Source organism: Podarcis vaucheri (genome assembly GCF_965113315.1).
Source record: "Podarcis vaucheri genome assembly, chromosome: 8".
NCBI classification, from domain to species: domain Eukaryota; kingdom Metazoa; phylum Chordata; class Lepidosauria; order Squamata; family Lacertidae; genus Podarcis; species Podarcis vaucheri.
Genome location: NC_138766.1, coordinates 52,896,395 through 52,911,425, shown reverse-complemented (window position 1 = coordinate 52,911,425; position 15,031 = coordinate 52,896,395). Strand labels below are relative to the sequence as shown.

The 15,031-nt window shown below is 43.1% G+C and overlaps 1 protein-coding gene and 1 long non-coding RNA gene across 20 annotated transcripts in view; one reads left to right on the top strand and one right to left on the bottom strand.

Moving 5' to 3' along the window:
- Nucleotides 1-10,812, top strand: part of LOC309539084 — a 94,341-nt gene extending 83,529 nt beyond the window's left edge. The window contains exon 3 of the long non-coding RNA XR_014222680.1: nucleotides 9,753-10,812. This is a non-coding gene — a long non-coding RNA (uncharacterized lncRNA). The remainder of the gene's footprint in view (nucleotides 1-9,752) is intronic.
- The window catches only part of DTNA (dystrobrevin alpha), a 199,308-nt gene extending 184,905 nt beyond the window's left edge, over nucleotides 1-14,403 (bottom strand). For 13 of the 19 annotated variants that reach the window (XM_082234780.1, XM_082234769.1, XM_082234787.1 and 10 more), the window contains exons 1-2: nucleotides 13,629-14,403; nucleotides 13,437-13,524 (exon numbers count right to left, since the gene is read on the bottom strand). In XM_082234780.1, coding sequence (XP_082090906.1) covers nucleotides 13,437-13,524; nucleotides 13,629-13,818 — 278 coding nt within the window. In that variant the 5' untranslated portion in view covers nucleotides 13,819-14,403. The other 6 variants (XM_082234785.1, XM_082234775.1, XM_082234781.1 and 3 more) reach the window with 6 other exon arrangements.
- Between the last annotated feature and the right edge of the window lie 628 nt (nucleotides 14,404-15,031).

Below are 15,031 nucleotides of genomic sequence, written 5' to 3'. Positions count from 1 at the left end.
CTCCAAATAGAGCAAGGAAAGATCATCCCACCCGCCCTCATCTTAAATCAAATTTGTTTAAATGCAAATGCAAACAGCAATCATAACACGATGTTCACAGCACAGCAGAAATTAGAAGAACACTCTTTACAACTGAAGCAAACATGTAGCAGTATGCCGAAACAGATAAAGAGTGATATTTGCAATAATATTTTTGTATTTAGAACTAATTGATGCAAATTCTGTACAACAGCCTCAGCGTTTCCTGGCTACATCTTCACAAAACTAATTCCTTCTTGAAAAAGGAGTGGCACTAAAATCCTTAAAAGACACAGTAATTAGACGGTTACTGTTGAAGTCTAAGCTGTATCCAGAAGTAAACAGCTATAGGTCAGATGGATGCTAACATCTTCCTCGACTGTGCATTTGAGTAGACAGTCACTAGTCAACACCAGGCTATCTCGGCTGTCACTGATTTTCAAAACCTATTTCAACTGGGCTTCAGACCACTACTTGGAAAGAAAACTGCCTTTGTCACATTTGCTGAGAGTGGGATGGGGGAGTTCAATTTGTTAATCTTCTTTGACCTCTTAGTGATATTTTATACCACTGACTGCAATGTATTTCTGGATAGGCTTTCTAGTTGGGGCTTGGTGGTTTCTGATTTTATGTTCATGCTGTTGCATTGCATATTTTATGGTTTTAATTTCTTCTTCTGCTTACCACCCAAATGGTAATGGACAGTTTTAAAAATATTGTAAGTAAGAATAACTATATTTATAATAACAAGAGTTTTATTTGGGAAGCCAGAGGTGGAAACTGTACGGAAGCCCATTGAAATGAAGACTTTTCTTCATGGTTTGACAATAGACACCTACTAGATATCAAGTTAGCATTGCTGGCCCTTCAAAGCCATCTAAACTGAAGGCTGGTAATCGTACTGACGCCTGTGTAGGATGTGGGTGGTGCTGTGGTGTAAACCACTGAGCCTTGGGCTTGCCAATCGGAAGGTCGGTGATTTGAATCCTCACGATGGGGTGAGCTCCTGTTGTTTGGTCCCAGCTCCTGCCAACCTAGCATTTTGAAAGCATTTCAAAGCGCAAGTAGATAAATAGGTACCGCGCTGGTGTGAAGGTAAAAGGCGTTTCCGTGCACTGCTCTGCTTTTGCCAGAAGCAGCTTAGTCATGCTGGTCACATGACCGGGAAAAACTGTCTGCGGACAAATGTTGGCTCCCTCAGCCAGTAAAGCGAGATGAGCACCGCAACCCCAGAGTCACCCGCAACTGGACTTAAATGTCAGGGGTCCTTTACCTTTGTAATTGTACTGAGTTCTGTAGTGGCACCATGCCTTATTATAATACTTAACATTTATATATCACCTCTGAGTATTCAAAGAATGTCACATCGTGATCTTGTTACAACAATCCTGCAAAGTGGATCAGTATTGTTATCCCCATGTTACAGATGTAGTTACTGGGGGAGAGTGACTTGCCAAAAGGCACTCTGTGATTTCATGGCAGAAATGAGATTTCAACCAGGGGCTTTCTGATCTGCAACTCAGTCTCTTAGCCACTATGCTATTCCAAGCTCTGCCACAAATCAGCTGGGTTTCACACCTGAAGCCTCCCTTTTTGTTCTCTAGAGATAATTACTTTTCTCCTAATCTCAGCTTGGTCCCATCCGCACTCCCAGGCGAACAAGGAATAATACTTCTAGGTTAGGCCTAGGCAACAGCCAGACTCTTGTCATTGCTGTGGTTTTCCAGTCTTGGCCCAGCTGTTGCTGCCTATCTACCTGCTTCCCTCCCAGCCTACAAGCTAGCATACCTGCTTGACTGACCATCTTGCCTGCTGCTTGCCTACATTCCCATTACAGGCCAACTGGACAAGTTTCCAAATAAATTGGCCTGAAATTTATCCCACTTCAAGATTGACCATTTTAAGTGGTCTAATAATGGACAGAGCAGTGGGGCCAATGTTCTAATATAATACACACTTCAGCTCTCATGTGCTCTTCCTGCAGCCCAATGCTGGCATAGAGATACTGAGTCAAATTATTGTGTTAAATATGAAATGACCCATGCTTCCTGCTCTAAACTGCCTCTTCCAAACTGGCTTAAATAAAAAGGTATTGGGGCGCTTCACATATACTGTATACCTTGGACGTGGGTGGCGCTGTGGTCTAAACCACTGAGCATCTTGGGCTTGCCGATCAGGTGGTCAGCAGTTCAAATCCTCATTTAGGGGTTGAGCTCCCGTTGCTCTGTGCCAGCTCCTGCCAAACTAGCAGTTCAAAAGCAAGTAGATAAACAGGTACCGCGGTGGGGGGTGGGGAGAGAGAGAGAGAAATGGTGTTTCTGTGTGCTCTGTTTTCCGTCATGGTGGTCTGTTGTGCCAGAAACAGTCTAGTCATGCTGGCCACATGACTTGGAAAGCTGTGGACAAACGCCGGCTCCCTCAGCCTGGAAGCGAGATAAGCACCGCAACCCCATAGTCGCCTTTGGCTGGACTTAACCGTCCTTTACCTTTTATCTTTTTATGCCTTGGAACCTTGGTACTTTGCTGATGGCTGACAAACAGGCATTCCAGCTGCAGAACATATGGGGGAAAAGAATATAGCAGCAGCCTTTACAGCTTTATGGAGAAATGGCATCCCATTTTTGTACAACTTTCTGCAATCATTCATTCTGTAGTTAATTGAAAATCAGGTGTCTGATCACATGGCATGAGTAATGGGATTCAAGGTTTTTGATCAGCCTCAAAAATTTAACGATGGTAAGACACAGAACATATATTTAAACGAATGACATTTTTCAAATTGATGCCTCACTGTTGCATCAAGAGTTAATGGGATGCAAAGCTTCCTTATACTTTTTACTACCCCAGATGTGCATAACAAAACCCAAGAAGAATAGCATCCATTTCATGGCAGTGCATATTCGTAATTCAAAACCTAGCTTGGATCTTACTTTTTAAAAGGTCAATCTCTCAGTTCAGAGCGCAGCCCTTCTTTACTTTAAACGAAAGCTCTCTAGATTATTAATATGCAGACGTACATGCCTAACATGACATGCATATGTGGCCTGTTGGCTGTCTCCATTTATGTCCTTCTGTTTGGATGGCAATCTGCCCAGGAACAAGTTGGTTGAGCCTTTTTACTGAAGCGTAACTGCCAAAACATGATGGACTTTGACAGGCAGCCAACATCCATCTCACCATCTTGTTCTGCATCACATGATCACACACTGACACACACAAGGAATATTTCAAAGGAAAAGAAAGATGTAGAAATGCACATCAGTCTATGAGAAGACATACTTCATTTCAGGGTCCACAATGGAAAATATTTACCTGACAAAGCAAGCAGCAGAAACAAGCAAAACAAAACCTTATGACTAACTGAGGATGCTAACTGGGGACAGTAGTGTCATATTTGGGTGAAAAGGGTGCTCAGCAGTTGCAATATGTGGGGAATGTGCCTACCTCCCATATTTAGCCCGCGGGGTGAGGAGATCTGGACTGCTGGGCCAAAAATGTTCCCCGCCCCTGGTATAAGGTGAGACAGAGTGATCTTTTCCACAGGATAGATCTCAAATGATGCCTGTCAGTTCTTGCTTGTTACAGCTTGATAAGACTAAAAGTTTTTCACTTTGGCATTCCACCAGTTAACATAATTCTCTTGAGCATCAGAATGGGGAAGAAGAAAAACCACATTACACCAAGGGAAGATATATTTGCTGTTGGTGAGTTACTGGTTTTTTAGATAATTCTGTTGCTCCAACAAAGATAATTTATTCATTTGCCCCCAATTGCAACTTAATATTTTTCATTGCTGTGAACAATTCAAATTTTAAAATTTCTAAATTTCTTCATGTTAGCATATAGTCTAGTCAATACGGTAATGAGAGACAGGTATGCAGAGCTTGATTTGAACCATGGTTCAGAACCAGAACATATGAAGTTGAAATAAAGATGAGTGTCTCTAAGCACATGCAGAGTGTATTTTCCCCACAAGTCCTTCACGTTGGAAGATGTGATAATCTGGCAGTCTTCAGCCATGGCAACTTTTAACCTGACAGTTAAGACAAGTGCAGCTGCCTCTTCATGACTTTGAGGTATTGCTGTGTGGGCCCAAAGTGGTGTTACATGTACCGGGTATCTCCTTGGTGTTGATTTAGCATCAGTGTTAAGAAAAGATGCATCCTTTGTGATTCCTCTTATTGTTGCTTGGCATCTCTTATCATACCTTCCCTGGTTAGCAGACTCACATAAAGAACTCAATGTCCAGAGAGAAAAGTAACTGATAATTTACTGTGCAAACTACATGAGGAGAAATAAACAAAAATGTTTTTTCTTTCTTAGTTCAGGCTTTGTAGCGAGATCAGGTAGAATTACAGCCACACATAAAGTGAAAACTCCTTCAGACCAACACTGTCAATCTGAGCTCGATTTACCTCAACAAGGCTCATGCTGATCTGACAGATTGCTAGGCAATCCCGCCCCTTGGTTAGCTGACTGTCAATAGAATGATCCCTGCTGTTGCTCTTCCAGCACCCCTGACCTCTGGTTTAGCACTGCATATGAAAACACCTAATTCATCCACAGCTCTGTGGGAATGCTGCTTACACTCAGATGAACGTGGACTTATATGCCCTAAAGTTGTACAGTAAGGATCAGATTTGCCTGTAGACACTTTAAATCCCTGAGTAATGTTTTCTTACTAAAACGTTAAATGCTAAAATGTTTTCTTCCATAGGTTAATTCTCAACATGTCAGCAGCACCCCCATTATGCAACTCCTCAGTTAAAAATCATTTCCTAGAAACTGCTGTCACATCACATTTTAATTGCTGTTACTATTTTATATAAAACTAAGCCAAAATTTGTTGGCATCAAGAGATTCAATGTATTTGTTCACTTCAGATTTGTTTTTAAACCTTGTAAGAGAAGAACTCTAAGCCCACGGCAATACCAAGCAAAAAATAAAAATAAAAATCCCCGAATCTTGCTATGGATTTCCCTCCAGCTCCCAACTTCTTCATCATCCTGCATGCTCTGAGATTATCTTTCAGTTCCACACTGGTACTTAGATAGCCTTGGGCGATACTCTAGGAGTGGGCTTCAGTGGACGGACAGTAAAATTATACACTCACCTACTAATAAGGAGTGGCAGCTATGTAAAAATAATAAACATTTTTTCAAAAGTCTACTGGATGATTCTGGGGTGGAGGCAAAGGTCTTCTGTCAGCTCTTGGGTTATGTTTAAATAGTTAACTGAAGAAAGGAAGACAAACAAGTGGATTATTCCTTGCTTAGATCCCTCCAGAAGTCAACCATTGCTCAAACTGTGACATGGGACTTATTCATCAGAGAGGCAGAAAGGAAGTTCAATATCAGACTTGGTGCTAGCTAGAGGGCTTGAGGGAGAGACTGGCTAGCAGAAAAATGTAGTTCAATCTCCACAACTATGGCTGCCATTTGGATGTTGATGTTCACAGATGGCAGTGTGGTAATATCCCTTACTTCTGAATGACTATTGAGGAATGACCTAAGGGCCAGCCCCATTATTGGGTAGAGTGAGTCAAATGCTTCAGGTAGAAGATACTGGGGTGCAGCACTCCCCTTTATTGGAAGACTGAGCCACACAGCCTGTTCTGCACCTCCTAAGGCAACCTGTTGTCCTCAGGCTCCATGAGGGTCACTATTTCACGACCAGTGTTGAAGTAACCTTCAACTGCCAGTCTAATGGACTTCTGTATGCGGAATGGGAGCATCACCTTGTCCTCTGCTTCAGGCTGCAAAATGTATTGGGGCTAGCCCCACCAACTGGAATTGAACCAGCCCTACTATGGCCCCCACATGGCCATATAACCAGGAACCTGACATGCAATAATTAAGGAAGTGAAACTTTTCCCAGCATGCAAATAAGTAACGAGAAAATATTCACTTATTAAATGTCTATGTTCAACAGCTGTTAAGATACAAGGAGGGTCAATAAAAAGAGTCAAGCCAGCATTTACTTTCCCTTATGTGGTTATGGAGAACAGTTACTACAGTGGGGGTGTAACTTCATTAGCGAGTGGCTGTGCATAGGTTAATCTCACATGAGCTATAGTGTGAGATTGCCTTTGATAATTTTGGGATTTCTTTCCCATGTATTGTACTGTTAGGAGCTATATATGAGGCCCTACATTCATTAGTTCATAAGTAGAACCAATGCAAGACTATAGAATATTACAGCTGCTTAGTGGTTGAGGTTATCATACTAACAATGTGCGGCAAGGCAAGAGAGAGAAGCAATAAAACAGCAGACAAAGTGCTAGGAGTCATGGTGAAAGAGGTAAGACATGGGTGCCATATCACACAGCCCAGGACAGGCACATGGAAGCAGAGGGTTGGAAGAAATCAGTCACACAGTCCAACTGAATGCTCTGAAGAAGGATTTTCCACTAAGGCTGCTACCATGTGTCCTGCTTCCACTGCTATGCCAGGGATGAGGAACCGGTGGTCCTTCACATGTAGTTGGACTCCAACTCCCATCACTCTCACCCAGTGTGGCCAATGGTTAGAGATCATGGGAGCTGTAGTCCATCAATATCTGGAGGGCCACAGGTGCTCCATCCTTTCACTGGACCTTTAACTACCCGACACACACAAATGTAGTTGGGAAACATTTTCCCTTCAATTATCTCCATGCCAGGAAAATGTTCATGGGCATCATTCCTTTGCCTTGGGTTGCTCATCAAGACAAAGGAACAGGGGCAATAAAAGCTATGGCAGCCCTGTTATCCACATATCAGCCTTTGCTTGCGGTAGTGAAAAGTAACTACTCCATACAACAAGTTAGAGAGAACATGAAGCACAAGGTGAAGGCAGTGGTACCTCAGGTTAAGAACTTAATTCGTTCTGGAGGTCCGTTCTTAACCTGAAACTGTTCTTAACCTGAGGTACCACTTTAGCTAATGGGGCCTCCCGTTGCCACCGCCACCACTGCGCAATTTCTGTTCTCATCCTGAAGCAAAGTTCTTAACCCAAGGTACTATTTCTGGGTTAGCAGAGTCTGTAACCTGAAGCATCTGTAACCCGAGCTACCATTGTACATGCCTGGATAGTTCAGTTGGTTAGAGCATGGTGCTGATAATGCCAAGGTTACAGGTTTGATGGGACAATTGCATATTCCTGAACTGCAAGAGGTTGGAATAGCTGATCCTAAAAGTCCCTTCCAACTCTATGATTCTATGTTATACAGCAATTATGGTCTATTCTGCCTCTGTGTGGGAAATACTGCTTCAACCTATTGAGTCTCGGTTCTTTAGCCAACACACGGTTTTGATGTATCACAGAAAGGATTGGAAGATATGTAAAGGGTTGGGATTAGGATTGGCAGGAGTAATGCTCTGAACAGGGGCTCCTCAACCATGGTGGTCCTTTCCTCCCTTGCTTACCTGTGTGGGGTACCTTGTGCTTGCAGCACCAATTGCTGGAGTTAAGCAGCTGAGGTTCCTGATGGGTGTTTACGGTATATTTGGAGCTGAGATATATGGTAAGATTAGCAATGTACCCTTCCCCCACTAGTCTTCTCAATGGCTATCTGTTATTTGTGCAGATTACCCCATTTCATTAGTTTCCATCACCAAAATTCTCACTGATCGATGGTCTGAATTCTCTGGGATTATTGTGAAAGGAGTAATTGATCCACTTAGATACAAAGGTCCTGAAGCAATCCTCAAATGCACACCAGCACAGTGGCACCTCTGGTTGCGAACGGGATCCCTTCCGGAGGCCTGTTCGCAACATGAAAAGCCCGCAACCTGAAGCACCGTATCTGTGTGGCGTGATTCGGCGCTTGTGTGCATGCGCGAAGTGTGAATTAGGGCTTCTGTGCATGCGCGAGCAGCAAAACCCAGAAGTAACCCTTTCCGGTACTTCTGGGTCGCCGCGGGACACAACCTGAAAAAACCTAACATGAAGCAAACATAACATGAGGTATGACTATATTATGCTGAGAAGACTCCAATCATGGAACTGGTGACTCAGGGCCATGATTCTCTGCTAACGGATAAGCCATGGCCCTCAAGCTGCACCCTGCACAGTTAGTCCTGAGCCCGCTATAATGAGTGGTTAAGTCTCATGTCACAAGTAATTGCTATGCAAAATCCCACAAATGCATATACTTTGCAGTTATGCTGAGTGGGTGGGAACCTACATAATTAATAAAAAGCGCAGGCATTCCAAACATAGTTATTAGGATTTACCATGCTATGCTTGGCAGTGGAGTTAAAGCAGCTGATTGTTAATAAAGAGTGTGCAAGCTATGCTTACACCACAAAATTACGAGCGCAGAGTTTAATCAGCTGAAACAAGAAGCTGTTCCAGAAAAGTCAGCTCTAAAGTTGTAAGTTTGCTCATTCACAAGAAGAAACAAAGCAGAAGATAAATCGCACAGCTTTCAAATATGACATATTTTAAAGGAAGGCTTATTTGTCTTTGTGAAGACCTCTACCTTTATGAGAAGCCGCCTCTAATTTCCTTTCTTGCTCCACAGAAGAGCAAACACCACAAACTTACACCAAACTTTAAATATGGATTTGCACACCTAAGATGTAGTGAATGTACTCCTATAAATACAAAGAGGGAAGACAATAAATTGTGTCTTTGCAAACAAAGGTATCACACACAAATAAATATGCAGGACTGAATACAGCTTCCCGTTGACTGAGTGACAAGCCCAAAGTTGTCTCTTGGGAATGTGTCACTTCAGATTAAGCCAGGGTCCCGGAAAGAAGGGCACTGATCCAGCAACATGTGAAATGTTACTGAAATCAGTAATAATAAAAACTGTGTTCATTATTTTGAATGCTGGAACCATTTAATAGAATAGTCTCAGAACTGTCATTAACTGCTTTGCTTCTACTTTTTCGTTTCAGTCTGCTTTTTGTGTTATTAACTATGGGTTGTAGCTGTAGTTGTTATGTGATTTTGTTGATTTTAGTATTGTGAATACACTTGAAGAAAGCCAGGATAAAAATTTATACTACTAACAACAGACACCTTATGAAGGTCAGTAAGGCTACAATCTTATACATACAGTGGTACCTCAGCTTACAGACACTTCAGGTTACAGATGCTTCAGGTTACAGACTCCACTAACCCAGAAATAGTACCTCGGGTTAAGAACTTTGCTTCAGGATGAGAACAGAAATCGCGTGGTGGTAGCGCGGCAGCAGCGGGAAGCCCCATTAGCTAAAGTGATACCTCAGGTTAAGAACAGTTTCAGGTTAAGAATGGGCCTCCAGAATGAATTAAGTTCTTAACTTGAGGTACCACTGTACTTACCTAGAAGCAGGCCTTTTTCCAGACGGAACTCGCCATTGCCATTTTAAGAGAACAAGGGAGGCATTCATGGTGAGTTTCAGCACTTCTTTTTCTAGAAAAATAACACTGCTTAGAAGTAAGGTGCATAGAACTCTGTGGAACTTACTTCTGAGTAGAAATGCCTAGAATCATGCTGTTGATTATATATTTTGCTGAAGCCCTGTTAAATGTGCTTGAAGTACACTAGCATAAGTGATGAATAAATCATCCTAATTTTAATTACTGAAGTAGGGGGAAAAAACATATTTCTTATGAATTATTTAAGTCTTCTATTAAGCCTCTGTTTCAATACAGAATTCAATACAATTGTAAATGTCCACAATACTGGAAATGTGCTTTGACTGTTGATTTGCTTTTAACTGATTTATTCAATGGTTTTATTATGGATTTATTTTGTAGTTTCCACACCCATATCTACAAAATACCTACTCACGAAAGTAACATCTGATGGGCAAACAGGACAAAATAAGGTTGCCACCGTTTTGGTTCTCTGCCTTTAATAGATGCCTATCACAACACAACTCAACAGGTGCAACTTCTCCCATCATTGGACATCTCAAGCTCTGGGCACTTTGAGACAGGTGCATTAAATAAACAGACCTAATAAACCACAAGCCATACAGGGATGCTGGTGACCCTCCTACTGATCTCTGCTATGATCACAAATGGGCTATGAGAATCTGGCCAGCACACTGAGAAGTTGGCAAAAAAAACAAACAAACTGGCTTCTGTAATGGTACCAAATCTGTACGCTAAAATAACAATCAGCTGCAAGCTTCTCTGTATCTCTAACATATCACTAGTACTTCCATTTAACTATAAAGACTTCCTCAAAAAAATCCTGTGAACTGTAATTTAATGAAGGTGCCAAAAATCTCTGTCAAATCCCCGCCCAAATCTTGTCCTAACAATAGATTTTCAAGATTTAGGGAGAAGGATGAATAATGACCTTTAAAACTAGAGTATAGATATATCCTTTGAGATACTTCCTGTTCAAGTTACTGGGCTTTTACTATACTTGGTGAAAAACCCAACATTTGGAAGGATCTTTAGACAGTAAGTCACAACTCTAAGACCAGACACAGTTTACAAAATAAGTCAGATTTAACAAGGTGCCTATATATCATGTGTTCATTTGTAAACAGTTGCAAGAAATAGGTACTTTAAAAAGGTAAATAGTACACAAGTACAACAAAGGTAACAACAAAGGTAATAAAATGTATAGTTCCTGTACCTGTAAAACAATCTTGGAGATTCAGGAATTAAAACTTGCCATGCCATGTTAACATAGGAGTAAGTAAAACTGTTCTTGCTGCAGTTACTTCTTCAATACAAACTATCCTGAATTGCACCTAGTCATCCTACTCACAAACAACACTTTAGTCAACATTACACTTGTTTGACGAGATGTAACACAATTGCTATTTTCCGTTCATTTTTTTCTTACATTCTTCTATACATAAAAAGCAATGGATTCATTTACAACTTATTAATAAAAATGAACCACAAAACAGAATAAAGAAACTGTATTTAAATGTAATGAATTCATGAGGTTTTTAGAGCATTTACTATGAATATTGACTACATGTTGGAAATTTGCAGTGGGATTCCACGGTCAGAAGAGATATTGATAGGTGGAATTGTTGTTAGATTGTAAATAATTGTGCATATTGTTAAACTGTAATGTACATAAACACCAAATAAATTTGAAAAAGGCAAAACAATGTTATGTTGCTGAGTCAAAAGGTTGGCTTTCTGAGCTCTAATATGAATACTGTATACTTAAGTCAATATGGCACAATTTGTTGTGGGAATGTCATCAATACCTGTGGCAAAAAGAGTTTGAACCAATCAATAGACTTCTGAAGCAAAAACTTTGCAAAACAGTGATTCTTAGTTGAAGTCACCTTTGACAATTGAGTATAACTAATTTGTGCAGCATAAACTTTTGTAGGCATATAATGAAGTATGTTCTTTTCTTTGAAAGCTCTTGAAACAATAAATAAACTTACTGTGCATTCCTATACATGTTTATTCAGAAGTAAAATGATAATTAAGTCCCACTGTGTTTAACGGGGTTTACATGTGCTAAACGGGGTTTACATGCGCATGGGTTACATGTGCTAAGACTGCAATCCAAAACACACTTGCCTGGGATTCATTGGAATTTACATCTGAGTGGACATGTTTAGGATTACCTCAAACTCTATTTTCTTTTCTGCAACAAGCTAAAATATGTACTGTTCCAAAATGATTCACATATTTCTGTCCCTGTTACACTAAAAAGCAGCATGCTATGTTTCACAAGTACAATTGATATCTCTACTGGGTTTGTCTATTACTGTAAATAATGTGATATGTCCAGAATTTGGTTTAAATTTACAATACCTAATGTTAGATTGCTGAAAAAGGAAAGGGTTAAAAGCTCAGGCTGCAGTTCTAAACATACTTACTAGGTAACAAGCTTTACTAAGTACTGTGGGACTTACTCCTGAGTAAACATAGGCTTGTACTACATATGCCTTTAGAGGTGTGTGTGTGTGTGTGTGTGTGTGTGTGTGTGTGTGTATGGATTGTAAAATTATTTTGAGGGCTCGCAAGTACAATAAAAATGCAACGATAAAGAAGGACCAATGTTTTTTAAAGCTCTGAGCCACGAAGTTGGATTTCCTATCAAGATCACATCAACCTTATTTTCACAAATCTTGCAAAACTTCATTGGCCACCGAAGGGGTTTGGAATTTATTTGGTGACATTTATTCCCACAAGGCTCTTTAAGTAGTGCATAAAATGCCATAAACACTAGTTAACTGGTTCTGTTCCAATACATATTTATGAAGTGCATCAGATCATAGTGCCTTTAACCATATTTTTGAAGCATATTAAACTAGTACTGAGGGAGAAAGTGTACTATTTCTGGGAAAGAAACCCACCATGCAGCAGCTAGAATATCCATTACAAGAGGCTGAAGTTTGTGAATGCGCAGGTAAGTGAGCAAAAGATATAAATAGAAATAAGGCATTGTCAAAGATAAACCGTTCTTTACACGGGTTATTTTATATAAGGGAAGCTGGGACTTCCCACCGCATCACCACTATTGAATAATTTGTGTTAAAATCAGGTCACAGAGCTAGTAAATACTACCACAGGTATGATAGCCAAAAACAATACAATCACAATGTTACAATTCACAGGCTCATGACTGCACACACTGGGTTTATATAAGTCTGAGCTGGAGTGCAATATAATTGTATCAAACTCATAAAATGGAACACACCGTAGGTATAAAACCTTAGTCGGGAATACCGTCTGAACTATAGGCTCGCAAATAATAAGAAAAGAGCCAGCCTCCAAAAGACTGAAGTGTAGCAAAAGTCAAAGAGATGATGTCATCATAGGCCTGTACATATAAACTGCCTGAGTTCCTCACCGCACACACAGACCCCCCTCTCTGCACATCCAACGCGTATCTTGGCAAGCCTTGGAATGAAATGCATGATGCCAACAAGGTCCCCTGATGTTGTCAAAAAGCGTAGCCAGACCTTCTCATCCCAAGTTATCAACACTCCAATCTCTCCTTTTTCATTTACCCCTAAAGGGTTTGACCCCACTATTATTCTCTGGCAGAGGACAAACTCTCGCTTAGCTCTCTCATACAACATAGGAAAGAGGAATCAACAACCAGGCATCGAATGCAGCTAGTTCTCAGCTTCTCTCCATCTCTCTCTCTCTCTCACACACACACACACACACACACTCCAGGAGATAAAGCTCAGCATCTCCAAATTGGCAACAGGCTGACTCACCCTCCCTTGCCCACTCCCCAAGTTATTCCTCCTAAGCCATTTGAACTGACACTGCAGTGCATTGCCAAGCTTGCTGCTGATTTTTGATGAGAAATATTCATCTCCCCCCCTCCCCCAGTTACCCACTCTTTGCGGAGCAAAGAGCCATCCATAATGGAGACTCCAGCATCCTTAGCAAAGCCTTTGACTGGTGAATGGAGTAAAGGGATAAAAAGCGGGGCGAGGGGGAGGGATAAGATAAGGGACCAGATGAGTGAAGGAATGAATGAATTGCTACCTCCAGAAAAGCTCTGTGGGTTGCTGGCTTCTCCTGCTCCTGCTGCTCTTGCTGTTGCTGCTGTCACAGAGGATCAGCTGATATTTACCTGTGAGGTAATGCACACTCTGTAAGGTCACCATGCACCCACTGAAACCCAGTGCAAAGCAGGAGGGGCGCACAGAGACGGAACTGCTTGCTGCTGCCGCTTACCGCTCTGGAGAGAGAAAGATGCACCGCGCACAGGCTGCTGCTGCTGTTGCTGCTGCTGCTGCAGCTCCTGGCACATGCTGCAGGTGTCATAGCTGAAAGTGCCCTGCTTCAGAATGTACCCATTTCGCTTCTGCACATGCCCAGAGCCCCTCGTGCGGCCGGAATGAGCATGTGCCAAGCCTGTGCGCATGCCCAGCGAGGAAGTGAAGCCTCCGTGAAGCCGCTGCCCTCACCTAGCCCTTTGCCCTGAGTTTCGCGGGGGGTTCCATTCACTTTGCCCAAAAAGCATCCGAGCGATGCGGTGGGAGGAGGAGAAGGAACTGGGCGGCAGAAGGGAGCGGGCGGGGGGGGGGGGAGAGCGGCTGAGCAAAAGGATGACGTATTGCAAAAGCCGAGGAGGAGCAGAGCAGGGGGAGGAGGGAGGCTTCGCCGACGGGAGGGGAGGGGGAGTGCTGGGCCGCCTGAGAGTTTGAGGGGATGCGTAAGGGCGAGGGAGGAAGCCAATGGGACGTCGGGGAGCCCACCCCCACCCCTCCCTCTCGGGTAGATTCGTGAGAGGCGTGGGCGGCAAGGGACAAATCTGGGGTGTAGGAGATAAGAGCCTGGAGGGCTGGTTTGAATGGGCGGCACGGAAGGGAGGAGAGGTTGGATGAGGACAGCCCTGGGGCTGGGCTGCGCAGCGGAGCAGGAGGCAAAGCAGATCGGCGAAGAAAGGAGGCGGCTGATCGAAGGGCTGTTAGCCGGCGGGGGAGATCAGACGGCGGGGAGGAAGGGAAGCGGGGCTGCGAGGGAAGGAGCCGGCGCGTCATAATAGAGAATGTTCGGACCGGGTGACGTCAGATTTATTCTCTTAAATCCGGCCCGGGGGGGGCGCATTGGCCGCGAACAGGACACTCATGGAGCCCGTCGGAAGCCAGTCCAGCAACCCATCCCTCAATGGACGCCGCTTTCTTTTATAAGGCGAACCTCGAACTCCCTGCCTGGCATTGGGGTGAATTGTCCTGTGCGCGATGATGTCACGTTGTTTCCGCTGGAAGAGTCCTCGGAGGGAGACGGGGGCTTTGTTCCCTGGGCTTCCGACTCTCCGCTGGGACCGGGGGGCGGGGGAGAGGAATGGGTTCCCGACGTGCAGACACAGGAAAGCGCCCCGGTTGATTGGGTGCCCAACGCACCGCTTTGCCCGTTCATCTCCGACGGATCCATGGTCGCATTGGGCTCTTTTGTTTGCCGACTCGCCCTCTGTTTTGTCTTGTTCGGCTAAAACTCTGCCTCCATGTCGAGATGTTGACACAGTATTGGGGAGTGGGTGTGCTTCTTTCTCCCCCTCCTCGATCACCACTGGCCGCCATTCACAAAAGCCAGTTAACCCCTTTCTCTCCTCTAAGAAGACGTCATGGTTTGAA